The sequence below is a fragment of the Pterocles gutturalis genome, unplaced genomic scaffold, assembly GCF_000699245.1.
Source record: "Pterocles gutturalis isolate BGI_N339 unplaced genomic scaffold, ASM69924v1 scaffold18418, whole genome shotgun sequence".
Lineage (NCBI taxonomy): Eukaryota > Metazoa > Chordata > Aves > Pterocliformes > Pteroclidae > Pterocles > Pterocles gutturalis.
In genome coordinates, this window is record NW_010120880.1 from 1,268 (window position 1) to 27,468 (window position 26,201).

The window sequence follows — 26,201 nt, forward strand, 5'->3', positions numbered from 1 at the left end:
TGCTGCCTGGCATCTCTCAATTGAAATATAGGGAGGATTTAGGGACTTCCAGGCTTTTCCCTCTCTAGCCTATTTTACTGTCAACCTCTCATGCATAAGCAGAATTGTGCAAATTTCAGGTTGCAAATATGACTGAAAAATGTTTGCTAATGGACAGCTAGTAAGGAAACTGTTTTTCATCTGGGATTTTTTTTTTCCTTTACATTCTGGAAACATTTTACTTGTTTTAAATTCCCACAGATAACTTAATTTTTTCTGCCAGCATCACTCCAGACCCTGTCTGATTCCCTGGGTCCATCGGGATGACTGGGGTATGTGCCACTGTTCGGGGCAGTGCTCGAGGGGCAGGCAGGCTGGCTCCCGCAGTCTTCAACCTGACCCCCCCCACTTACTCCTTCCCTTGACCCTTCTCCTGCCTCACTCTCACGTGTGCCTGGAGTCGTGGGGGGTCCCATGTAGTGGCTGGCTCCATCTTCACCTAGAGCTGGGGGGCGTGAGGGACAAGGAGGGAGCAGGGCTGCGCTGGTGGGAAAGATGGGCGAGGACAGAGCTCTTCTGAGTTCCTGAAGGAGGATGGAGCTAGGGCAGGGGAGGGCTTAGCTCTTGCAGGGTATCTGCAAAGAGGAGGAGGACTAAGGGTACTTGTGACCAGGGCGAAAGACGGGATTTATCAGTGGCACTCCCCTTCGCGTGAATGAGGTTCCAGAGCACAGAGGTTTTGAGTGCTGTGAGTTTATGTTCTCATTAAGCTCAGTGCTTGGTCATGAAGTAGCTGATTATTTCCTGTCGGCCCTTTCTGAACTGCGGGGCTCATTTGCCTCTCATCTCCGTTATGATGAGATCCCTACATCAGCAGGTGACAGCACTCGGAAGAGGTGGCTGCTTTGTGAAATGTCATGTCTGCTCTGTGGCCTTAGATACTGCTGCAAAAAGTACCTGGAGTCATAAATCCAGTTGGCTTGTGGTTTGTTGTTGTTTTGGGTTGGTTTGCTTGGGTATTTTTGTAAAACCGAAATGATCACAAAAGACTTCATTATTTTAATGACATAAAGAAATAGGGACATTATTTTAATAGGTGAACATATGTGTCTCTAATAGCGTATGTATAATATTCTGTATTACTTATTTGCAAAAAATATTGTAAATAAATTTGTAAATTGTATTTTTGGTTCTTGCATGGTTCCTGACACTGTAGTAGTGCCTGTAAGCTTTGCAGCTCATGGTGGATTTATTCTCATAGTACCCATACCAGATGGTGAGGTACTATTTCTAGTGGAGAGCTGTGACACAGGAAAACTAAGTGATGTGACCAAGATCGCACAGGAAATCTGTTGCAGAGCAGGGCCTTGAAGTATTCCCGTGTCATTTCTGTTACACACAAGCCTCTTGGTCTTCATTTCCAAGGCCCTTTATGGCTTATCCTCTCCTCATCTGTCATTTCCAATTCCCTTTGGAGAGGAAGTCTTCCACTTCCAAACAGCCCATTACACTGTCTCTTGGAAGAAGAAGGCATCTTTTTATGTTGCTGTCCTGCTGCTGCATCTTACACAATAGACCCTCAGTTTGTGCTTTTCCACAAGAGCAATAAATTAAAAAAAGCCAATTATTCAAAGTCTGATAGCCTTCTCTGACCATTTTTCATCTCATTAAGTTAATGAACTTGAGGTAGAAGATCTGAATAGAGTAGAAACCATTTAAGATGTATGGTGTGCCTTGAAAAGCAAGATTTTATGTGTGAGAAGTAGAAAAATAATAGAGTGAGGGGCATGAGGCTAAGATATGGAGAGTTTTGAAGAAGACCTAAAAATGAGAAGAAATCTAGAAAGAAGTTGGCTTAGGGAAGACTGAGAGGAGAGGGGGGAAGGCTGAACTGAGCTTAGAGGTCAATGTAAGGCCTGTCCAAAACTGAGGCGAGGCAAAAGGAGGGAAAACTGAAGGAAGGGACAGGAACAAACCCATGGGGAGAGAGAGGAGAAGGAGGGGGGTGGTACGACACTGGCAATGGGCCAGCAATTCTTGCATTCAAAGCTGCTATTAGAATTGAGCTAGCAAGGGTGCAAAAACTCAGGGAGGCTTCATGGAGGCCCTTTAATTGGACCTTTGCTCAAAGGCAGGGCTGCGTTGCAGCCGGGAGCCTGAAGGGCCTGGATGTGAGGTGGGAGGGCTCCACAGTGCAGAGACAGCAGAGGCTTGTGGAGGGTGAAGCAGCCCCGGGCTAAGCTTCCAGAGGTACCTGATCTCACTGGATGGAAGTTAGTTTTGGTACCATTTCAAATACTCCAGTTCGAGCCTGGGTGTTGCCCGCACTGCACGCCGGAGTATTTTCCCAAGTGAGCCAAGATAACGCAGAGGGAAGGGTGAGAGGGAAGGAGGTTTTTGGTCTGACGAGTGATTGGCATTAACGAAACACCCGAGGGCTCTGGCACTGAGCTCTGTCCGTGGGCTTGGTCTCTCTGTCCTGAGAAGTCTGTACTATAAATATAGAGCGGGAGAGATGGAGTGGGAAAGAGAGGAGCAGATTAATGCTGCAGTTTGCTGACATCGTGTGCCTGGCAGTGGCAGGAATAGGAACAGAAGTCTGGATTCCTGTGCCTCCTGCCAGCGCCCTGCCTCGTGAACCTCACTGCTTTTGCCTGGGTCGGGCTGACACGCACAAATTGAGGTGCAAGGTGGCTGTCTTGATTGAGAGTGTTCTCCCATGCAGGCTTTTTTTCTTCCTTCCTGAGGATTTATTCTCCCTTCCATAGATTCGTTTCCTCTCTGCAGTGTGTCACTCATTAGACTGAGATTAGGATCATTTGAATTTCACCTGTCGGTGTGTGTCTCTCTGAAAGAAGTATTTGTAAAAGCCATTTGAAATATACACACCTAGGAAAGGTAGAAATGGAAAGGACCTGTTAAATCATCCAGCACAATCACGGTTGCGTCCCACAAAGCATTTTTTTCCCCTCTATTTCAGAGAAGTTTACGGCAACACCAGGTGACTTCTGCTGTTTCCCTTGAGCAGTTAACGCTAGAGGCCAGGGAGTCTATCACAATTATTTTTTTTTTTAAACAAAACCTGCTTTTTCTTTCTTGGACCACTTTGATTCTTTGTTTCGATTAACTGATTAATGATCCATAATGATACATGAGAAGAATGACATCCCCGAGACGATGCTGTCCCTGCTGCTGGTGGCCGAGGGCAGTTACGGAGCGGCCACCTGAGGAGGCAGGCTGGCTGCCCACCGCTCTCTGCTAGCAGCCCACCCCTCTCTTGAGGCATGAGGTTTGTCTTCCTGTAATTTACAGCATATCAAGTGAAATTGTGGGTGGTGGCGGTATCACTGTCCCTATCTAATTCCTTCTGGAGCCTTGTCAAGTTCGTGGGCCGGATGGTGATTATTCCCTTCAGATATGCACAGCTATTATTATAATGGGCTTTTACTGAGCAAAGCCATGCTGTTAGTCTTTTCTTGGAAATTATTCTCTTCAGCCACTTGGCACAGAGAACAGTTTAAAAAGCTTTCAAATAACACGTCTGTTGTCTCTTAGTTCAACAAGTCTGGCAGTGTAATTGTTAAAATATCCCATTTGTGATTCCTAACGAGGTACCTGACCTTTGCTGTACCTGGTTGCTACGTTTTACCTTTACCTTTATGCTCTGCAGTTTTGATGGCTACTAACTTATGCCTGTTCCAGTGCCAGATTTCTCTCATAAAATTAGGTTGTAAACTTTATGGAACAAGAACTTTCTTGCATGTTTGTGTGACGGTAAGCACAGTAAGATTGACTTGCTGGCACTCCTGTGCAGTACAAAAGAGCAATTCTTGTATTTTGAGAATGTTTCCCTTTGAGCTACATCTTCTCTTTTTAGATTCTCCCCCGCTTCTGTTTCTGAAGCAAACTGTTGGTTTAGCTGCTGTCATTGTGCTTCCAACCTGTTTTATGTGATTGTTACAAGACTCATGAACAGTAGCTTAAAGCACATGGACATAAAATTGTGAAACTTGCCAAAAAGAACTCCATTTTTTATTGGCTTAACCAAGGCTGCAGAGAATGTAAACTTAAGAAATGATGGAGGAAGAAGTGGAAGTTAGCACCTTTTCTGTCTGATCAGTCTGAGTGACATAAAAGGCAGTTATAGATCTTTTAGAAATCTAGTAAGTAACTAAATATGTTACTGGACCTGAATAACAGGGCAGTTTGAGGACCAAAATAGTAGTTTTCTACTGAGTCTCTTTTGCGCTTGAAAGCACTTGACAGTAAGTGATATGAATTGTGTCGCAGCAATAAATCTCCAATATCAATATGTGCTGAGGTCAGAGTTACATTTTGTATAAAATACTTGTTATTTTGCTATCATGAGTCTTGATCTTAATGCAAGACATGAACAGTAGCAGTTACTGCAGTGCAAAGGCAAATTGTCATGACCTGTCTTTGTTGTTCTCTCAGGAGCTGACACTCCAGGAGGGAAAAGTTATTGTACAGTGAATTGTAGTTGTGCTTATTCAGATCCATTGATACAGTATTAGTAATTGTTAAGTAAAGGGAAGAAAAGTGTTGATTAATAGTGTATTTTTTTACTTATTAGTGGAATGTCTTCCTTCTTGTATTTTATGAAGCAAGGTCAACACAGCTGTAATTTTTTAACTTTCAGGTGTTCTTGGAAAAAAGTGCCTGTACTTCAGAGCTGAAGAAGGACATGAGGAGTAAAAGGGCCTGGGATCTCACTGGTCAGAATGAAACAGATGTTGAAAGATTTTTCAAATCTATTATTAGTAGTGCTCTGTGACTACGGTGAGTATTAGAGCCATCAAGGGAAAACTGTGAGGTGTGTGTTCATATGGTGGTTTTGGATGGTGCTGTTTCCACGTGATCTGTTGAGATCAGATGCCACAGAAACCACCACTGATATGCACAGAATATAGTCCAGATTTTGTGCAATATTTAGGAGGAAAATGCAGCTTGCATAAACTGCCCCTGTAGATCAGAATGGCAGGAATCTTTCCTGCTGTAAATTTGCTCAGAGAAATAAACAAGATAAAGGAGCAGATTTCCATGGGCATCATGAGGGACTGGCTGTGTTAGAAGCAGTAACTGGAACTCTGCTCTCTTGTAAGACTCATATTTCATAATATTTAATGAACATCATAGAAGATAGACCCATTTTAGGTATCCATACCAGGATGGGCAGAACTGCACAATACACATACCTGTTTCTCTCCTCTGACTATAAAAGGAACCTGTGGTGGCTGGCTGAGAGGCAAGCATCTGCAGTACAGGCAACCTCCCATGATTGAGTGAGCCCCCATCTGATGGACCTAAGCTGCCGCTTAAGAGAACTTTTGAGAACATCAGAGGTGTTCTTTCCTCTGACCATATAATAAGACAAAGGATGGTATTCATACGCATTCAATTTTAGTCATGTAAAATCAGGCACCTGGTCAGAGGCAATCAGTCAGTCTTCAGTAGTCAGAGCACAAATCAGCACATACTGAAAGCAGCTCCAACCCACCTGCAATCTGAGATCTGTGGAAAGAAAAGCACCTCCTTCTCACCATCAGCTGCCAAGGAGGGAGGAGAGACATCTAAGTTCAAGTTAGACAACTGTAAGATTGTAACTACAAGCTGTGGGGCATCCTATGCATGATGTCTTACCTTTTCCAAGCATATACTAAGTAGGAAGTATATTTGCAAAGGAAATTAATTCCTTATTGCACAGTGAATTAGAAATTTTGAAAACAGGACTCTTCCTAAATAATACATGTTTTCAAAAATTACATTCCTAATTTAAAAGCAGGTGTTCTGACAGTGGCAGTACATTGTCAAACCATGCTAAAGGATTAAGCCATGCACTCCTGAAATGTCTATAGCATGGAAAGAATGGGAAAAAAATTGTTTAGTCCCTGCTTATGGAATGAACTGTGGTAGCAGGCAGTTCACACACCAAATGGCTGAAGATATCTTACAAAGGAGAGAAATGGACAAAAAATGTATGCAGTTTGCTCTCCTTGTATGAGTGAGAAGAATCTGATTATAGATAATGACTGAATGCTAAGTACGCTAAGTTACGCCTCCGTGCTTGCTCCATCTCCGCTCTGGAACAAGGGATCGCTAGAAGGTGTGAAGACCCTAGAATTGCTGTCTTTTAGATGAACTTAATTCCAGTAGAAGTGGAGATGCTTGTCTATGGCTTTTAGTAGCAGTTCTTATTTTAAATAAGACAAAGTTAACTAGCCAAATTAGGAACACTGTGCTGAGTGGGGAACACAGCGAAAGTATTAAATTCACTTCACCCAAGACCTGAGGCAAATGACTGCAATATCCACTGGTTCTTGGTGAGACAGTCCTGTAGGCATTCACAACTAGTTGACTCAGAAGTAAAAGCTATTATTCCTGAACTTTATGGAGCGTGGCACAGAAAGTAATTACAAGGTGCAGTTAAAGAGATAAATCTTTGCTGCAAACTTTAGATGCATCATATTTTTCCTAAATCTTTGCTGCAAACTTTAGATGCATCATATTTTTCCTTATTTCCAGTTAAAGGGTAGTCCATCATTCAGAAAATAACTTCCAAACAGTTCTGTGTATACACACCTTTGACTATCATGTGTATATAGTTTTTAGATAACTATTTCACTCATGCACTTCTCTGTTTCAGATCAAGACTATTTTTAAGTGATCCAATATGCTCTGGAAAATTACTGTAATGCTAAAAAAAGCCCTAATATACAACAAACCAGTATTCTCATTTCTTATCAGTTTTTCTGATGTGTTTGTTCTTAGCACTGTGCTACTGGTGGCTGACAAGCCAACAGCACAACCCAAGTTGGCTTAAACACAATTGAAAATAAATATCAGAATAGCACCCTCAAAATATTGTTCTCACTCTTCAGTGAAAACAAAGATTTTCCTTTTGATCTTTCTAAGAGTGAGTTCTTGCAAAGACTCCTCTGGCATGTTGTTGGCACCACAGCCAGGCTTCATGCAATGGGAGACCATTGTAATGACAACCAAAAATATACAAATGCATTGAAAGCTGCCCCTGACTGGCTGTCCAAACAACTGGGACCACGTTTTGGCGTGTGACAGTTATGCGCGCACAGGAGACTGGAGGGCGGCTGAAGGAGCTTGCAGTAGAAGCTGGCTACTTCTAACTGGTGTCTTTTGGAACATCATGAAAAACTGCTATGTGGGCTGTCCAAGAGTGCAAAGTTCTTGGGTTATTAACCAAAGATGAGGGAAAAGATGCTGTGAACTGGAGTGTACCAGCCAGAGCTCTGCAATGCTGTAACAGCATAGAATCATAGAATGGTTAGGGCTGGAAAGGACCTTAAAGATCATCTAGTTCCAGCCCCCCTGCTAAGGGCAGGGACACCTCCCACTAGTCCAGGTTGCTCAAAGCCTCATCCAGCCTGGCCTTGAACACCACCAGGGAAGGGGCATCCACGGCTTCCCTGGGCAACCTGTTCCAGTGTTTCACCACCCTCACAGTAAAGAATTTATTTCTAACATCTAATCTAAATCTGCCCTCTTCCAATTTAAATCCATTATCCCTCATCCTGTCACTACATGCCCTTTTAAAAAGCCCCTCCCCATCTCTCCTGTAGGCCCCCTTCAGGTACTGTAAGGCTGCTATGGTATCTCCCCAGAGCCTTCTGTTCTCCAGGCTGAACAACCCCAACTCTCTCAGCCTGTCCTCATAAGGAAGGTGCTCCAGCCCTCTGATCATCTTCGTGGCCCTCCTCTGGACCTGTTCCAACAGCTCAACATCCTTCTTGTGTTGGGGGATGCACTACTCCAGGTAGAGCCTCAGGAGAGCAGAGTAGAGGGGCTGAATCACCTCACTCGACCTGCTGGCCATGCTCCTCTTGATGCAGCCCGGGATCCGTTGGCTTTCTGGGCTGTGATCACACATTGCTGGCTCATGTTCAGTTTTTCTTCTACTGATACCCCCAAGTCCTTCTCCGCAGGGCTGCACTCAAGCCACGCTCCGCCCAGCCTGTATTTGTGCTTGGGATTGCCTCAACCCATGTGCAGGACCTTGCATTTGGCTTTGTTGAACTTCATGAGGCTGGCATGGGCCCACCTCTCAAGCCTGTCCAGGTCCCTCTGGATGGCATCCCTTCCCTCCAGCGTGTCGACTGCACCACACAGCTTGGTGTCGTCAGCAAACTTGCTGAGGTTGCACTCAATCCCACTGTCCATGTCACCGACAATGATGTTAAATAGCACCGGTCCCAGTACTGATTCCTGAGGAACGCCACTTGTGACCAGCCTCCATTTGGACATTGAGCCGTTGACTGCAACTCTTTGAGTGCGGCCATCTAGACAATTCCTTATCTGGCGGGTGGTCCATCCATCAAATCTGTATGTTTCCAATTTGGCCACCAGGATGTCATGCATCCTCCAGTAATGCTCACTTTCCTCACTTCCTGAGTGATCTGCAGTAGGGTTGATAGGAGCTACATGGCAGTCCCCTGGCCCTTCTCCAGTCCTTCCACACACATACACAGTGATGTTAATTCTTCTCGTCTGAGACATTCTAAATGAAAAATAGAACAAGAGAGTCAAGGCAGTCATAAAAGAGAGTAAGGATGGTAGAGCAGTAGGTACAAACATCAATGCTTTTCATTACTGTCACACTTCATCTTTATTAGAATGCTTACAGTGGCCTGGGACATGCTTTCTGCTGTCCTTATGAAGATTTGCCCAGACTTGGGCCAGATCTAAGTCCTTGTGGATGAGTTAGTGATGAAGTTCTCTGAAGGGTTAAGTGTGCCCCAGCTCCCACTGGCTCCTCTTGCCAGCCCCACACAATACTGTGCATGCTCCAGCCCAGGGCAGCAGACTTGCCCCACGTTTGTAATATTGGGCACTACAGTTCCTTGTCCTGTGCTCTCTGCTATCATGCTAACGGTGAGCAAGAAAGTAATTGCAGGCCCAAGGAACAGGAGAAGGTGAAAGAGCTGTAAGGCAAAGACACGAGGCCGGGAGTTTGGAGAACCATGGTAGCAGTAATGGAATTAGGATAGTACCCAAGAGACATTGACAGTAGGTGATGGTAGGAACAGGACTGGAAAATATGGGCAGGCACAGATGACAGAACTCAAACACGAAGAGCGAGGAGAATGTGTTGCTGGGCAATTCATAGAGAGCCGTTTTTCACAGGCATTCAGGGTCTGTTTCTACTCTCTGAGTGTCTGAGTTGAGATCAGATTTACTGGGGAGCTGTGTGCTCACCACAGCTGGGATCAATGGGATCCTGCTTTGGATGTCTGAAGGACCATTGTATTTAAAATCAGGTCCTGGGTTTCTTAGGGCATCCACAATTAGTTGATACTTGAGGGTTTTCACCTTTGTGCCTGTGCCTTGGTTTCTAACGGACTAAACAAGAATAGTGACATCCTTTCATCTTTCAGGGATATTGGAAGATAAACTCATTAATATTTCTAATGCACTAATATACTATGATAAGAGCACAATAGAAGAGTCCATGGGGGAAATGAATAATTCTGTGTCATCAGGATGGATTTTGGATGGTGCACAGTCAATAATACATGGGACCACCCATGGAAGAATGAGAACAAAAGAGCCCTCTGGTAAAAAGCACCATCCATCTGCCAAATGAAGCAGTGTCTTGTAGAAATGCAAATTAAAGACTGAATTATAGTACATATGTGTAAGTCTATATGCATGATTTATATGTGTAAGGCTGCGTGTGCCACCTTCATTTGGACTTTATGGATGTGGTTGGAGCTGATTATTTTAAGGACATGTTATAGCTGGTGGAGAGTAATAGGCTCTTCTAGTGCACAGTGCATCTCACCCTGATGGCAATGTCTATAGCTGGTCAGATGAATTTCTTCCTGAAATTTTCCCTGCTGACAAGAAAGTGAATCGAAGGTGACTAACTCAAATTGAAGCTTAGAGTGGTAGGCGTCTAATATTATGTGAGATGACTCCCTGCTACCCCACCTTGGCAGCTACAGTGTTTTTCCAGCAAAGCTTTCTTTGAGGTAATCTTAAGACGTGTGTAACAGATTTAACAAGTCAAAGTATTGTTAGTTGATACTACTTATGAAAGGATTGCTTTAACTGAAGTTTCATACTTCCGTAGCACCTTCCATTCAAGACTGGGAAGACTTTTCCTAGACAATTAATGAAATACAGATGTCTCACAGCACATTCTGTGTCTGGAATAGATGTACGCAGTTCCCGTTTTTTCAGATAACCTTTTCATGTCTGAAATACTTAAGTTTCAAGCAAAGCAGAAAAGCTAGCTGAGCTGAGAACGGAAATGTGATCTTCCCAATCCATTGCTTTAGATATCATCTATCCCCGCTAGTTACAGCACGTCTCAGGATGGTTTGGCAACTTGCACAAACATGGTCATGCAAGAATTGCATTTAAAAAGACTGCACCATTTATAACGAAATGATGTCATTTAGACATGTTGCACCACATCTGAGACAAGAAAAGTGCTGCAGTCACCATCACTGTTATTTTCAGCTCTTTCACTCAAGTGTCTCTGTGATGCAAATGAGCAAAATGAAAGATTCATAAGACAGAGCAAGAGAAGAGGCTTCAAAAAGCATCATGCAGGCTTCCTATTTTATTTAATTTGAGGGACATTTTTCATGTTTCTGTATTAAGAAACTACTGTCCTTTTTTTCTAAATTATAGCTAATATAAGTGGAACAACAGCTGGCCACTGTGGACTTAAGAAGTGAAAGAATTTGAGAAGTTCGAAATCTATCCTGATAAATAAAAGTTTTCTGTGAATCTTTTTTTTTTTTTTAACCCTTGTTTTTAACCTTCCTGAACATGTTACTGCAGTGGACTTTGGGCTGCTCGAAACCATGTCCCTGCACAAAGGAGAGGTGGTGAGCTTTAACTGTTATAGGTAGGACCTTTTCTTTCATTTTTTTGAGAACTGATTCACTTAAAAAAGTTTGAGAACCACTTCTTAAATAAATCTTTGTTGTCTTCCTTAAGGTAAATAAACAATCACTTTTCAGTTCTTAACACTGTTGTGAAACTGTTTTCCTTTCAGTTCTCGGTGAAGTGGAGTATCTCCTGTTGGAGCACCCAGGTCATGTAGCCTTCAGCAATGACACAGTGTCTGTAGAATATCAGTATTACAGTGGTGGTAATGTGACAGCAGAGCATCTGTCCATCCTCTTGCTGGATGCCAGCACCAACAAGATAATTGCAAGAAAACAGCTTCCAGCAAATCAGTCCCAGGGGATGGTGGAGTTTGAGTGTTTCCATTTCAAGAGTGCTGGTGACTTCGTGTTCAAAATGGTCTCTCTCAGCGAAAACAGCAGTGCTGCCCAGTGGAGCAGAAGAAGCGTGTCCACCCTCCATGTGGAATGGCCTGTATTTCACATTGATTTGAACAAGAGTTCAGAGGTGCTTGGGAGCTCTTTTCAGGTTGGACTTTTTACAAATGAGCAGTTGTGTGCCATGAATGAGACAGTGGCTTCACTGGATGTGATATTCACCAGCACCCTTTATGAATTTGGAAGAGTAAGCTCTAATGAGACTCTGGGCACTAGAACTAGCAAAGGAATACCACTTTCTAGGTCACAGTGGGTAGAGTTTGATTGCCCACCTCTTGGTCAAGAAACATACATCACCGTGTTACTGAAATCGTTAGAAACACATTCCATCATTGCCTCCATAGGACCCATAGATCTCCTCCACAAATTTGGATACAGACTGGTTGTGGCACCAGAAGCAACATGCAAGACTTTGGTTCAGGTCTTCGTAGTCTCTCCACCATGCACTTCTGTCAGCGGAAAAATTGTCGTCTATAAAGAGGCTCTCAAGCGTCCTAGTCAAAGAACAACTTGGCTGCATGAAAACACCCTACACCCAGGAGACAACAGGACAGAATTTAACTGCACTTTGTTTGATGTGGGGAAGAACAAATACTGCTTTGACCTCTTTAATTTCTCAAACCGAAGCCATTTCCCAGTGAGAGTTAAGGAGTGTGTGATGATCCAGAGGAATATGGGTTTGTAGTGATGTTCGTCTTCTTTTAGCCAAAATCAGCACTATTCCCAGCCAACATGGGTAATGATAAATAGGCTTGATTGTGGTGTCCCCTATTGAGTAGCTACTTTTTGGGTCTCCTACATGGGACAAAATGGTTGTAGTGTCATATGCAGATGGGAACAGGATGGAGTAAACTGTTATGTAGAGGCATGCATAAGGACTCAGCAAATGCCACTGTGGTAGCTTAAAACTACTGCACTAAGTTAACACTAGGTACGAACCAAAACCATTTGGGGCATTCTGAAAGAGGTATCTGTCTAGTCTGGGTAAAACTGAAACTTGGCTCTCTCAGTGAGGTAGGAGGCTACTGCAGTAGGTCTGGCCCATTGGAGACACTAGTGTAGGATTAGTTTTACCTACATTTAAGTGTCTAAAATCCAAGGGTCCAACATTAAGTAGCTGTCTAGCTTTTTAGTCAAGAGAGACAGGCTTCTCACAAGGGTGATTCATGGGTATAGAGTCCTCACCTGGGTGGCTTTTTCTTTAGCCCATTTGCTGTAGGAGTTTACAGTCCTACCTGTTAGACACACAGATGTTGGTGAGATGAATCAGGATTTGGCCATAGAGAAAGATGCTGTTGTGTCACCTGGACAGCTTGTAGGTTTTTCAGCAGCCTTTCAAGACATGTCTCTGCTGCTGCTTAAAACAGACCAGGGTGCATTTTCTGACCCATGAAGCCACCTGGCAGATCATGGGTCACATTCATGTAGCTAAACTTTTCCTCCCTGAAAAGATTAGAAACATGCAAACTGCCAACTAGGGACAGTCTGTGGTCCATATAGTCCTTTGGGCCATGACCAGGCATGGTCTGGGAGAGTGCTGGTTGGCAGAAGCCAAAACCATGTCCAGGAGTATGAATGATCATGGTTAAGGAGTGATCACAGTTAAGTATGGTCACAAGACAGAGCCTGAGCCCATTCCTCAGCCCTGTTTAAGGAACATACATTGTATTTATATCTATATGCAGATGTAGCTTCAGAGGTGGCAGCCCATGGTTTGGCAGAATCCACAAATCACGGTAGCATGGCAGAGGAAGCAGATGAGCCAAATGTCCTCATCCCTCATTTGTGGAAAGCAACAACAGTGAGGGATGGGCTGTACATGCACGAGGGGATTGGGGTTGGGTTGTGTTGCCTACACCCTGTAATGGAAAAGTGAATGTTCTCATTTGGAGCAGGCTTGTGTCCATACATAATGAGTTAGTCTTTCCCACTTCAAAGAGTTTGGGTTGAAAGGTTTGAGATGTATGCCATTTCTATGCCTTCCCACCCTGGTCTCCCTGAAAAGGAAGTGCAGGAACTCAATCCAAAAAAGGGTCATTGCACTTCATGGGCAGGTCTCTGAGCGGGGTCGTCAGGAGACCAGGAGTGTAAGACATGCTCCATTGCACACAGTCCAGACACAGCCTACCTTAATTAGGGTCCTAGTGTTAAGTGGACTTACTTTGTACTATTTCATAAATTCTAGAGCTGCTGGCTCTTTAATTAACACTCTGTACTAAAAATGACCTCTATTTTCACCATATGTCAAACTTGGTACATAATCCTTCTCTTCATCTTAACTTCCCATCTGAATTCTCTGTTGGCACTCTCTCTCTTCCTTTGGCATAAGAAAGTCTATCTAAAAATGAAAGCATATTTTCATAATGGAGATAATTCTCAAGGAAAAAGGAAGAGAGAATTCTAATTCTTTCTCCGTGCTTGGGTGGTATGTTACACTGATGTGATCTAGATAATTACCCTGACAGATGAATACCTAAGATATGACATAGCTATGTTTCTATGCCCAATATTTGACTGTTTTAATTGATGAGATCCATCTTAAGCAATGACTCCCTGCAATCTGCTTTGTTTCCTTGGGTTCCCCAATAGCGCAATCCTTACAACTGCAGTTGAAAGAATCAGGCTATGCCTGTGAAGAATAGAGTTAAGTCAATAGCTGCCAAGTTAGTAGTGTCAAATCTACAAAGCCAAGGAAAGCAAAACCACACTGTGTATCCGTAAATAAAACATCAACCTGAAATTAATTAGACTGGAGCACATCTGACTTCGTGCCTGTATCTGCGAGACTTCAAAGCCCGCAGGCAACATTTGAAAGGAGCGGGGCATTCCGGGAGGGGTGCATCAGCCCGAAGCCATGACAGGCAGCATGAACCTGCGCTGCCTGCAATGGCCATCTGCTTCCTGGCTGTTGCAGAAAGCCCTCTCCAGGGCTCAGGAGTCTCTCACCCCGCTGCAGGGCACTGCGTGAATAGATCCGAATCCCTTGTAGCTGCTCATGTAAAACGTGCGGCTGTAGCACAACAGGCACCTCTCCACAAATTACTTATATTCAGCTTCGGACTTCCTGAAATCACTCAGTTTAAGGCAAGGACAGGTGATAAATCCTCTGGTCAGGGCTCCTGTGCAGCATGGCCCATCATTTTTTGGCCAGTTACCCTCGTGTAGCGTTCAACAGTATTTAAAGGGGGCCTACAGGAGAGATGTGGCGGGAGCCTTCCGGGACTCTTCATCAGGGAGTGTAGCGAAAGGGCAAAGCGTAATGGTTTTAAGCTGAAAGAAGGAAGGTTTAGATGGCACATAAGGAAGCATTTTTTTACTGTGAGGGTGGTGAGACACTGGAACAGGTTGCCCAGGGAAGCTGTGGATGCCCCATCCCTGGAGGTGTTCAAGGCCAGGCTGGATGAGGCTTTGAGCAACCTGGTCTAGTGGAGGGTGTCCCTGCCCATGGCAGGGGGGTTGGAACTTGATGATCTTTAAGGTCCCTTCCAACCCAAACCATTCTATGATTCTATGACTGCCCCTTTTCCTCCAGAGAGTTATCCAGTTTTTTGTTGAAGATGTCACAGACCAGAGACCCTTCTGGGAATTTCTCTCAATACTCTGCTCTGACATTTTTTTTTAATTAAAAAGGGAAACTCTGTGTGTTTCATAACTAAAGCTTATCTAGCTTCATCCTCTAGTGATTGGCTCTTACGCTGCTGTTCTCTGTTAGAGGAGACAGCTGTTTTCTATCCACTGCCTTTCCCCTGCAACGGTGTTTGTACATCCAGATCATCTCAGTCCTTCCAGATAATCTCCATGTTCTTTTTAATAAACTGAAAAGATTAAGTCTTTAGTTGTAAGGTATTTTCCCTAGGACTTTGCTAATTTTCTGTCTCTTTTTTTCTCCATTTAGATTTTTTTAAACAGTCCTTTTATTTTATGACAGGGTTACCAGCTGTGTTCTGACATCCTCCTCACTGATGCCTGTTGAGCAGCTACTTACTGCTCCTGCTTTAACTTCCACTGGTTCCATTAGCTAATTTTGCCATAACTTTTACTGTGTAAACTTCTCTTGAGGTGTTTTTGCGTATGACCTTTCAATATGTAGTCTGCCATCCTGCAGGTGCAATTTGCATTCCTTCTTCCTACGTCTTATGTTTTCCTGATTTACAATCTACTTTGCTTGGGTTATCCCAATTTAGCAAGTGCCCCATGTCACTCCATACAACTGCACTATCTGCTTGTGTCACACAGGAGTGACATGTGTTCTCAGTAATGGTTTTATATTTATTTTCGTGTGAAATAGGCAAACATTGTACAGCACTGAGCCTGAGCCTTATACTAATCCTTTTGGAATCTCTCCAAATGCATTCGCACTCAGCGATGGTTTTCTGTTGACAATTGCATACCAAATCTGTCACTCAGACAGTTCTTACTTCATTTAGCATATGCTCTATTATTATGAAGCAGAGATATCATCTTGTAAAAGATCGAAGCTCCTAAATCATTAAAATTATCTTAATCTAAACCACAGAGGATGAGATAAAAGATTATTTTGCCACACCCATTTTCCATAGATCAGGCATCAGTTATATTCCTGACCCTTCATCAATCCTGCTCTTTACTCCTTATCCCAGCCAGGTTTAGTCCAGCCTGTGGAACAGGAATCTGGACTGTGTCTGGAGTAGGAAGGCTCCTGGTGGCCCTGAGTGGGCCAGGACAGCAGCTCTTCCAGCCCAGGCCATCAGCTTCAGAAGAACTGTCGCAAAAAAGCTTTACTATATCTATTAAAGGTGGGGAATATGCCTGTTAAATGTGAGCCAGCACTTGTGCAGCTTTCTGTAGACTCCAGTTGGAGAACCTGTGAAAAAATAACAGTGAGGTGTGAGTCACTTAATTCATCTCAGTGGGGTGTTAACTGTTGCACACAGGTGACTTAGAGGGAGTCATGCAGATATTTTTTTCCCTGTGTTTGATGGGATTACTTGAATGTCTGAGGTAGGAAACTCTGTTAGATCATCTTACCCACCAACAGACACATTGCAGGCTCATTCTTTTCAGTGCTTTATCCTGTGCTTTGCTCATCTGGGATTTAAATGTCCCCAGCAGTGAGACTTCTGCACTCCTTAGGAGGATGTTCCATGTCCTAGCCTGTATCCACTTGAAACATTTGGGATGAGACTGAAGAAATTAATCAGTAATGCTACAGCATAGAAATGGGCATATTTTCTCCATATTTCTGTTTTTAATTAACTTTCTTTTACAGTTCTTAGTTATACTCCAGAGACTGATTTCAACTTTGGTGTGACTCCCAGTGACATCTTTTGCACTTGCCAACAGCAGAGATGAATTTTGTTCATCTGACATTTGCTAACTGTCAAAAAAAACCTATCAGGAGGTCAGCAGGGCATAAGGAGTGCAGCTGTTTTCAGCAAAGTGAGAGAGGAAGGTAGGGGAAGACCTTTTGAAGGGAAAAGTGGTCAGTAAGAGAGGAGAGGAGTAAGTGGAATATCTAGGGGTCAGACAGGGATATACAGCTTCCGTCAAATTCTTGCTCCCTGAATAAGACTGTATGAATCAGACCTGCCTATCTGTAGGAAAATCTGGGAACCAATTAGCTCTATTGCCTGAATTTGTGCCTGGCTTGCATTTATTTAGAAACAGGCGGATGCAGGGGATCTGAGTATGCCAGGGCTGGTTTGTGCCCCATCCGCTTCTCCTGCGTCACTGAATGCTTCATCTCCACACCCCAGCATTTTAGGAATAAATTGGGCATTGTGGGCTCACTGGGATAGCTCTTAGCTTCTGAAAAAAAATTTTTTAGGCTGTGCCTCTGCAATTATTAAAGATGCCTGTTTGTGGGGAAGAGACTGTAATTTGCCCAGGTGGAGTCTAGGTTTTCTTCCTTTAAAGGGATCCTCATCCTTTCATTGTCCAAATTAGTAACCTGTTGGAGCATGCTGCCAATTCAATTCCATGGAAATAGAGAAGTAGGGAGCAGGTAGAAGGGTGTTTTCCCAGGTTTTATCCGAACACCACTGCAATGTGTGTACACCCAATCTCAGGACCTAAAAACTGATCTCAGCTTCCACAAATCCCCCAGGCTAGCATAGTCATTTACGTAAGCCTATAAATTAGTGTTTTTGTCCCATATCACTGGTCTTGTTGAAGTGCTTAGGACTATCACGTGCATCAGGCTGGAAGGATGATGCTGAGCATCCCTCACTGACTGCACTATTGACTGGGTAGCACTCCACGCTCAAATTCATATGAACACGGAAATTTGAGGGGAGATATTATGCAGAGTGACATTTAACACAGTTAATTGCATTTATCTTTCATGTTGGCAGATCTGCCAACAGTCAGCTATTTCAAACTAACTCATCAGTTAGACATCTTCACATTGATAATTGATTCCTCAACTGTATGTGAAAAAAATCACACTTATTAGAGCTAGTTTGCAGTGCATACCTTTTGGTTTTCCCCTGGCACTTTGGATCTGTCTGTTTTAAATGGAGGTTAATAATTTCATTTCCTTGGGGGAGAATAAACTGTGCTTCATTTTCTTTTACATTCTGGTAATTGCAGGAGGTTGCAGAACAAGTTGCAGGAATTTACGTCTCCAGTCTTTCATGGGAGCTGGAGAATTTCCTGCTCTGCTGCTGCTTAAGGCACATATTCTTAGCCCCAAAGCTGTGGATGCCAGGTGTTTTTGCTGAGGAACTCTGTGCCCTCGGCTGAAGCCAAAGTCAGTGAAAAGTGCCCTGGAGCAGTGGGCACATCATAGGTTTGATGTCAAAGTTAGAAAATTACTCATCCTAAATGTTCTTGTACGTTGAAACCCATAGGCATCCATACGGAGGCTGCCGAGCTCCAGTGTCAGCACTGGAAGCAACCAGAACCTTTCTGGGTCTGGCTCTGTACTTGACTGTAATTAACAGAAGTTTAAAGGAGCAGGGAATGTGGAGAGAGGGAAATGAGTTAGCTCATGGACTGGAAATTACGGCAAGGGCTCACCAAGCTGCTCACATACAGTAGCATACAAGGAGGTGGGCGCTTCTCCAGCTAGCCTTCCTCCCTCTGCCAGTGATGAGGGACACTGCTGGAGTCTTTAATGATAGTGATATGAAGAAAAGTGTTGTGAGATCCCCAAATACTGTGATACCATGAAGTCTTTTGGAGGAGAGAACAGTGGGCCCTTGACTGACTATTGATTATGGCCATTTGTCTTGCTGCCATCACTGGCAGCTCTGCTCACTAGCTGATGGGATTTTGCAGCTGTCCAGGGTCTGTACCTTTGAGGGACTCCTTACACCAACAAGCTTCCCCGGTTTCCCCCTCCTTGGCATCCTCTGACTCCCTTTCCTCCTGACACCACACACCATCCAGTCTTGCTCCGTTTCACACTTTACTGGGAACTGATGCGGCTGCAAAGTGGAGGAGTGTGAAAGCTCAGCCTGTCTCTGGGCTGTTCTCTCCTGCTGTAGCAGCTCTGCAGCTCCAGAGACAGAGGGTTGAAAGCAGAGAGGCGCACAAAGAGCACAAAGTGAAGGACAGCCTGTGATCATGGATATTGCAATACTGGGGTAGAGCCGGTGCCAAGTGCCAGCCACCACTTGGTGGTGTGTGAGCTTAAAACCACAGCACCACTGGGGCGTCTCACCATGCCCATCTCTACTCAGCATTAGGCAAGGCAGATGGACTTGAACGTGCATGCACACAGATGTGTGTGAGGATGTGCCCACACACGCTTCACAGCCTTGGCTGACAGCACAAGTGTAAGCTCAAAACCTCCGGGCCTCATCCTGCGATGCAGGTGAGTACCTGCACGCCAGAGAGCAGCCGCGCTGGTTCTGTTACACTGCTCACATTAACGCTATTCGTACTGGCGTGCTCACAAAAATTTGTATGACAGGGTCCAAAACAGTTAAAAATTCATGTTTGTTAAAACACAGCTGTATTTATTTTTGTTTGAGACTTTTAAAAATAATGCACTATGAACAATACAGCAACCAAAACAACATGAAATTGTAAAGCCATTTCCAGTCCTTCACTGTCTAGTTCTTTAACATCATAAATTGTTCACTGATCAGGAGCTTGGTGGCATGCTATCAGCAAAACAGCAGTGTAAGAAAATTAAAGGTCATGACCTGTGCTGGCAGTAGTAGCACCACAAATTATTTAAAAGAGCAAACTTTGGCAAATCTCATCTGCATTTTGTGATTTAGCTGATTTTCCACTTTTTCTGTGAGCAGTGAAATGGAGTAAGTGATCTGTTGTTCTTCATTCTGGCACATTTCAAAGCCTGGTCACTAAGTCAGCTGACCCATAGGAGGGTCCCCAGGGTATCTGTTTTTGAAGGTTGCACCTGAAATCAGGCATTAGTTTGGAATTTAAAGTTGTGGTCTTGCTTCAGTGTCACAGCTGCCAGATATGGGCAGGAACAGTCCCTTTTTCTCTCTGAGTTCTCGCTGCTGTAAAGTTTGAGTGGTGAATGCTGGATAAAGATGTTGTCTAAGCAGAAGAGGGATTTCATTACACATTAAAAAATGATAATGTTTGAGGTAGCATTAGAACTTGAGTCTGTCTCCACTTAAATAAATGAACCTGCAAAATTTCATCTTGAGTTAATTGCCTAACCATAAGCAATAAAACAGTAGGGACCTGTAAGCTGTCAAGTGAGTGATTCAATAACACGCTTGTGTGCTGAGAAGATAATAAAGAGAAAAAACAATATTGCTGTTTCATTAGGCCTTGTAGGCTCATCCTCATTTCACAATCATATAAATCAGGAGTAACTACACTTAAGTCAATGAATTTATTCTGCTGTAAAAGCACTATTTGTCAGGCAGGAATTGGATTAATATATAAATTACAAACCCATTCCAAAGATTTGTGGATTAATTTCCATTTGCTGTTGTTCCAGGCAGGTCCTGCCAGCCTCAGCTAACTAACCGCTGTGTTGCTGGCTGGCACTGGAGTGAAAAAAAAGAAAAAATGAAGTGGGAGCATTGCCCCAGACTCTGATGGGAACAGGAGTAGGTCCCTGGATGCTGCTTGTTCTTTTGGTTTTGCTGTTTGCATTGTTTGCTTATTTAGCGTTGGTTTGCTTAAATAAGTAAAGACAAATAGCTATGTCTTTCAAGGTAAGAAGGCAGATGCGCTTCTCATTGCTGTGAGCTTCTGTATTTGCAGAAACATGGAGCCCGTGGCAGCCCTGGAGCCCCTGCAGTGTCACCTGCGGGGACGGCGTCCGGGAGCGCTTCCGAGAGTGCCTCACCTCCTCGCTGGCAAAACCAGGCTGCGCTGGATCACCGAGGGAGACTTCCTTGTGTTCGCTGGAGGAGTGTTTGTGTACGTAGCTCTGCTGTGCTCTTCCCCGTGGTTGTGTGTCTGCACTGGCAAAAGTAAAGGGCCTGTTATTAAAAGGGCTTTGTAAAGTGGAAGCATCCGATCTCTCCTTCGGTCATATTGATTTTGGGGGGTGTCACATTCCTGTGGTTGACAGAGAAGGGCCAGAGCCAACATGCGTTAGTGGGGCAGCTGGAGATAGGGCTCCAAGGCTTAAGAAGATTTCTGCATGCTGTGAGTGGCATGGAAGGGGCTTAAAATCTCTAGCATGGCCACGGGGTGGGAAAGGGCTGGAGGAGAGATCTCAGGGCACCGAGACATGTTCAGTATCGGAGGCCAAAGACTCCAGACAATGGAAACCTATTAAAAGAGGACTGATTCCAGCTGGGACCCGTGGTGTGGGATTCCCATTCTGGGAGTTTTTTGAGGTGGCAGTGCCAGGTCTCCCCCTGCTCCAGCCTGCCACTGCTGTTGGCCAGTGACAGGGAAGGCTGGCTGGTGCTGGTGGGTGGCAAGTGGATACAGATACAGGAAACCTGAGCCTCCTGTAAGGCGAGAGGGGGTTACAGCAGCCGCATGGCCCCTGGTGAGGCTGAATGAGGCTGTGCCAGCACCATAATCTTGTGCTTGCAGCCAGTGTGAGGGAAGAAGGGGCTCCTTTTAACAAGGTGATGGTGCTCAGTCCATGCAAAACTTTCGCTTCTTGCAAACTCCTTGCTGTGAAAAGGAGGGTGCTGATGCCAGGAGGCTCTGGAGGTCCATCTGCTCAGAAACTGGCTGATCTACAAGCTCCAATGTCTTCATGTCCCACAGGTGTCACAGGTGGCAGGAATGGGGGAGGGAACATGCACAGGAACTGTGCAGGCTCCTAAGCTCTCAGGCTGTAATTTAACAGATAATTTAAGCTATTGCAAAGTGAGCAATGCCTTACCCCTTGCTTTGGCTGTTTCTATGCACTTGTGCTGGCAAAAATGGAGTGTGGAGAACTGGAATGGAGACAGCTAAAAAATGGACAGTTTGGGGATGTGGGGAAGTTGTTTGTCACATGGCTGCTGCAAAGCTTGTGCCACTGAAAAGTGAAGGGCAGGAGGAGGGCAGGACTCCTTTTTTGATGGAGCCATTGGCTTGAACCAGCTTCAAAGTGTTGGTTGAATTAAGGCCTCAGAAATATACAGGCAGGACTGAAATGTATTGTGGAGCACTGTAGGAAATGGGTTGCATTGAACAAAAGGTTGGGTGAAGGGAAAATACTAAAAATTACATGCCATCAAGCCAGGTATTGCATTTCGTCAGGGTTCATGTAGCACTTGGGATGTTTTAACAGTTTGCTCTTAAAGTGTCTGATGTTTGGTGTCTGATGTTTTTGATGATTGGAAAATTCTGGCCCTGTGGTTTTGCTTGTTTAAGCTGTGCCTGTAAGTAGAGAGGAACAAGTCAGATGTTTAGGGGTCCAGCTTAAAGCTAATGCTCTGCTTTAGGGACAGTTGTCTTCTCTATGCCAAACTCTGTCAGACTGCTGCAGGCAGTGATACCACCAGTGAAATGCAGTGCGGTAGTTGGTGTTTTTCTAAAGCTGGTGCTGAGCTGTGCTATTCTGTGCCTCATGTTACCCACTGGAGGGGTATTTCCATGAGCACAGTGATTGCCTTGGCTCCTTGCCTGCCAGTTTCACCCCACTCCTCTGGAGCTCAGAGAGGAGTCCCAGTGCACAGAGCACCCCGGAGGGGGTCCATGTGTGTGGAGCAATGTGCTGGGCACACAGTTTGGATGTGCACCTTGCTTTACATGCACAGAAGTGACAGGCCTCTCTGGTGCTTCTTGGAGGTGTCACTCATTCCATGCAGGTGGGCAACTCTATAAGGCTTATGATGGTTTCCAGAGAGGTCAGCTGTCCTGTGCATACGCAGTGGACGTGCCCATGGCAGTCTGGTTGAAGTTACTGTCTGACAGTGCTCAGCAGGTCTGGACAACCCTCAAATTCCAGCGGGGTCTCTGGGTTAATATACAGGGTTTATATGTAGAAAACCCGGAGGCACAGGAGGTATGCATCTGTGCCCATTGCTGTGGGGTCATCTGGAGGAACTACTTCACTTCTCTGTTGCACGTGATTTCTGATCTTTCTGCTCCCACGTCAGGCAGCTTCCTTGACAGAATCACCTATGTGATTTCATCTCATTGAATCTTAGGTTGCTGGAGAAGTGACTTGACACTGTGATCTTACAGAGTTCGTCAGCTGTCTGATTTCAGGCTGGGAGTGTCATTCCTCCCCACCCCCTGACTGTCTGCACCTTTCTGAAGCAGAAGAGCTTTTTTTCAGCATAACTCTGTTTGCAGACATCAGTCCAGCAGATGGAGCAAATGGCTGAATAAACGAAACCAGCGCGCAGTCTAGGGGCAGAGGTAGATGAAGTGGAGAGAAGCAAATCTAATTGACTAAGTCTTATTTCCAGCTTCACTGTTTGCTAGCTGTTAGATTTCGACTCCAAATGACCCAGCACAGTGTGCATTACATAGGAAATTGAGTTTTTAGAAACTAGGTGTGAGACTGAGAGAAGGATAAGCAATGAATGAATAGCTCTGCTTTGGTGGTACTGAACAGGGCAAATGCTGGTGCTGCCTTCTCCCCTGGGGTCAGCATGTTCACCTCCCACTCAGGCCCCAGAATGACAGTGCTCCATGCTCCAGGAGTGATGGCATTGGGCTCAATGCAAGTTTTAGGGATCCTCCAAAAAAGATTCAGCAGACAGTGGTCTTGTTCTTTATGCTGATGTCGAGCTCTCAGAGTGACATGAAGATCAAGGTTAATCCCATGGCAGGATTTTTCAAAGGTCTTGCGGCTGTCAGGTAGCCCTGAGTCAAAGAAATGGGTGTCCTGCCCACCCAGCACCCTGCATGTCTGTTAGCATAGCAGCCTGAGACCTTCTGGCTTGTGTTTGTCAGTGTATTTGTGCATCCTGCACACCGAATAGCTGTGCTACCAGCTCGCTGTTGAATGAGTGTCCTTCTGGGTTATGGTAAGGACATGGTGTCTACTTCTCATTATTCTACAACTGTATCTCCTATGGCTGGATAGTCACTGTGGTGCAGGCAGGAGCACCTGGCGAGTTTTACATCAGATTGTCCATCACCCTGATGGAAGGCTCTGCATAAAACTAGGGACTAGGGGAAGTTTGTTAAGTGGTTCAGTTCAAGCTCACAGCTTCAAGGCCAGCTCTTGACATCCACCAAGAACTGAGCAGCCTCCAACAGCATTTTCATGGCCTTATGAAGCTGATATTTGGCCACAGAGGCTGGGAAGTGAGTGCTACCTGACACTAAAATTAGCTGCTGGACCTGTTCATCCATCAGCCATGCTGTTTTCTGCTCAGGGCTGCCACTGAAATGATGGAGACCTCGTCCAGAAAAAGAATTATTAATCTCTCATTGCTTCAGCCATCTGCACTGTGGTGCAGTGAGCAGGTGAGAGGTTTAAATAGGGCCATGGAATGCTCTGAGATGTTCGCATTACAGGTTTGCAGGGTATTCTTCCCTATTTGAAGGCCCATCTCCAGTCCGTGACAGAAGAGTGTCAATCCCAGAATTCTAGGAGCACCAGAGCAATGGGCTTTTCAGTTAGGAGCCTGCTGTGGAGGGGAAGGTTTTGTCCTTTGGGGCTGTGATGCTGGGTGGTGGTGGAAGAAGCACCTTCAGAGGACTGCTTAGAAAAGTTACACTGCCTCTGCTAGGACTGCCTCTCCGCTCTTCAAAGTCACTGCAACTCTCACACCCACTTAAGCTATCCTAAAAATAATTTAAAGTGATGCCTGAAGTACTGCCCTGGGTTGGGTTATTTTTACCCCTTTTATGGCACTTTTCACCAGGCAATCTTAATGTACTTCATAAAGGAGGGCAAATACTCTTATCCAGTTTGTGCCTTGCAGAAATGGCAGAACAGTCAAAAGTAATGATTACATTTAAACGGTACGTGGGAGCCTTGTTTTAAAGTAAGTAGATCTGTTACTGACGGTTTGAAGTCATCAGGAGTAAGTCATCTCCAATGAGCAAATTTTAACTTTCTCTACTGTATTAATTGGTTATTTTTTCTGGGTACTAAAGTATCTATCCTAAAATACCAAAATGCTGATGACAGTGCAACTCTGACAGACATGTGTGCTCTTTGTTACAGCTATAAAGCCTCCCACCCCACCTTCTGTCCAGCCAGGAGAGGACCAGAAAGCAAATAATATAGTCACCATCACAGGTATCTCCTTATGCTTGTTCATCATCTTTGCCACTGTTCTCATCACCCTCTGGAGGAAGCTCTGCAGAGCTCAGAAGTGCAGCACTGCTGTCCGACGAAACTCTGTCCATTCCCCTGGCTTCCGGAAGAACTCTGACGAGGAGAACATTTGCCAAGGCACCAAGCAGCGGGACAGCTTTGTCGAAGGAGGGGATGCCTCTGTTAACATTCCTCTGACCTTCAGGCGAAGCCTCCAATTTGCCCAAGAAGATGATGCCTCTGGAAGTGAGAACTTTCAGCCAAATGCCCAAAAAATAATCCCTCCAATTTTCAGCTACCGCCTGGCACAGCAGCAGCTGAAAGAGATGAAGAAGAAAGGCCTGACTGAGACCACCAAGGTGTACCACGTCTCTCAGAATCCCCTCACAGACACGGTTGTTGGTGCCACCACAATGCTTCCCCTGAGCCCAGAAAACCAAGAGGAGGCAGCAGCAAGCAAATTTAGGATCAAATCTCCATTTCCGGACCAGCCAGCCAGCCAGCCCAAGTTCCCGGGGGAAAGCTCTCACCCTAGGCTGGATTTTCCATTCTCACAGGCCAATCCTGCAATGAGCCCTACCCAAACCTTGATAAGAAGAGCTCATTTCAAGCACCAGGATAACAGAGGGGACTTCTCTGAGAGGGGCTGTCACAGAAATCCACACTTTAGAAGAACAGCCAGTTTCCATGAAGCTAAAAAGGCCAGGCCTTTCAGAGAGAGAAGCATGTCCACCCTCACCCCCCGACAGACTCCTATCTACAATTCCAGGACCAGAATGTGGGACCAGGGTTTGGAGGACAGGACACGGCCAAAATCGAGAAATGCTAATCCAACATGTGAAAAGCTGGATCAGCCCCACAGCACTGTGCCGGGCTGTGAACCCCAGGGCCATGGTGCAAAGTGCCACCACAGGGCAGGTCCCCTGGTGAAGAAGCTGGACCTGGTCACTGAGCGCCCACCTGCCAGTCAGGAGAAGGCAGCTGATAAGCCTGAGCCCAGCCGAAGTAAGAGGGGCCCTTCACCTAACCCCAGAGGTGCGTGGCGGAAGGAAACGGGCTCGGCTGGCAAAGATAATTCCCGGAGAGGCCTAAGTGTAAGCCCTGCCCAGTACCGGAGGGACAAGTGCCAGAGCTTCCCCTTGGACCCTGAGTTTGCCTTTTATGATAATACTACTTTTGGCTTAACGGAGGCAGAGCAGCAGATGATAGACCTCCCTGGGTATTTTGGCTCAAATGAAGAGGATGAAACAAGTACTTTAAGCATTGAGAAGCTGGTGATCTGA

The 26,201-nt window shown here is 45.0% G+C and overlaps 1 protein-coding gene across 2 annotated transcripts; it reads left to right on the forward strand.

The window, feature by feature from the left end:
* The first annotated feature begins 4,637 nt into the window (after window positions 1–4,637).
* Window positions 4,638–26,201, forward strand: THSD1 (thrombospondin, type I, domain containing 1). 2 transcript variants are annotated; one of them, XM_010077054.1, is made up of 4 exons: window positions 4,638–4,779; window positions 11,039–12,004; window positions 20,505–20,663; window positions 24,826–26,201. In XM_010077054.1, exons 1-4 carry the CDS (start codon window positions 4,722–4,724, stop codon window positions 26,199–26,201), a joined length of 2,559 nt encoding a protein of 852 aa, XP_010075356.1. In that variant the 5' UTR covers window positions 4,638–4,721. The 2 variants fall into 2 exon arrangements, with proteins under 2 accessions (XP_010075356.1, XP_010075357.1); XM_010077055.1 differs by lacking the exon at window positions 20,505–20,663.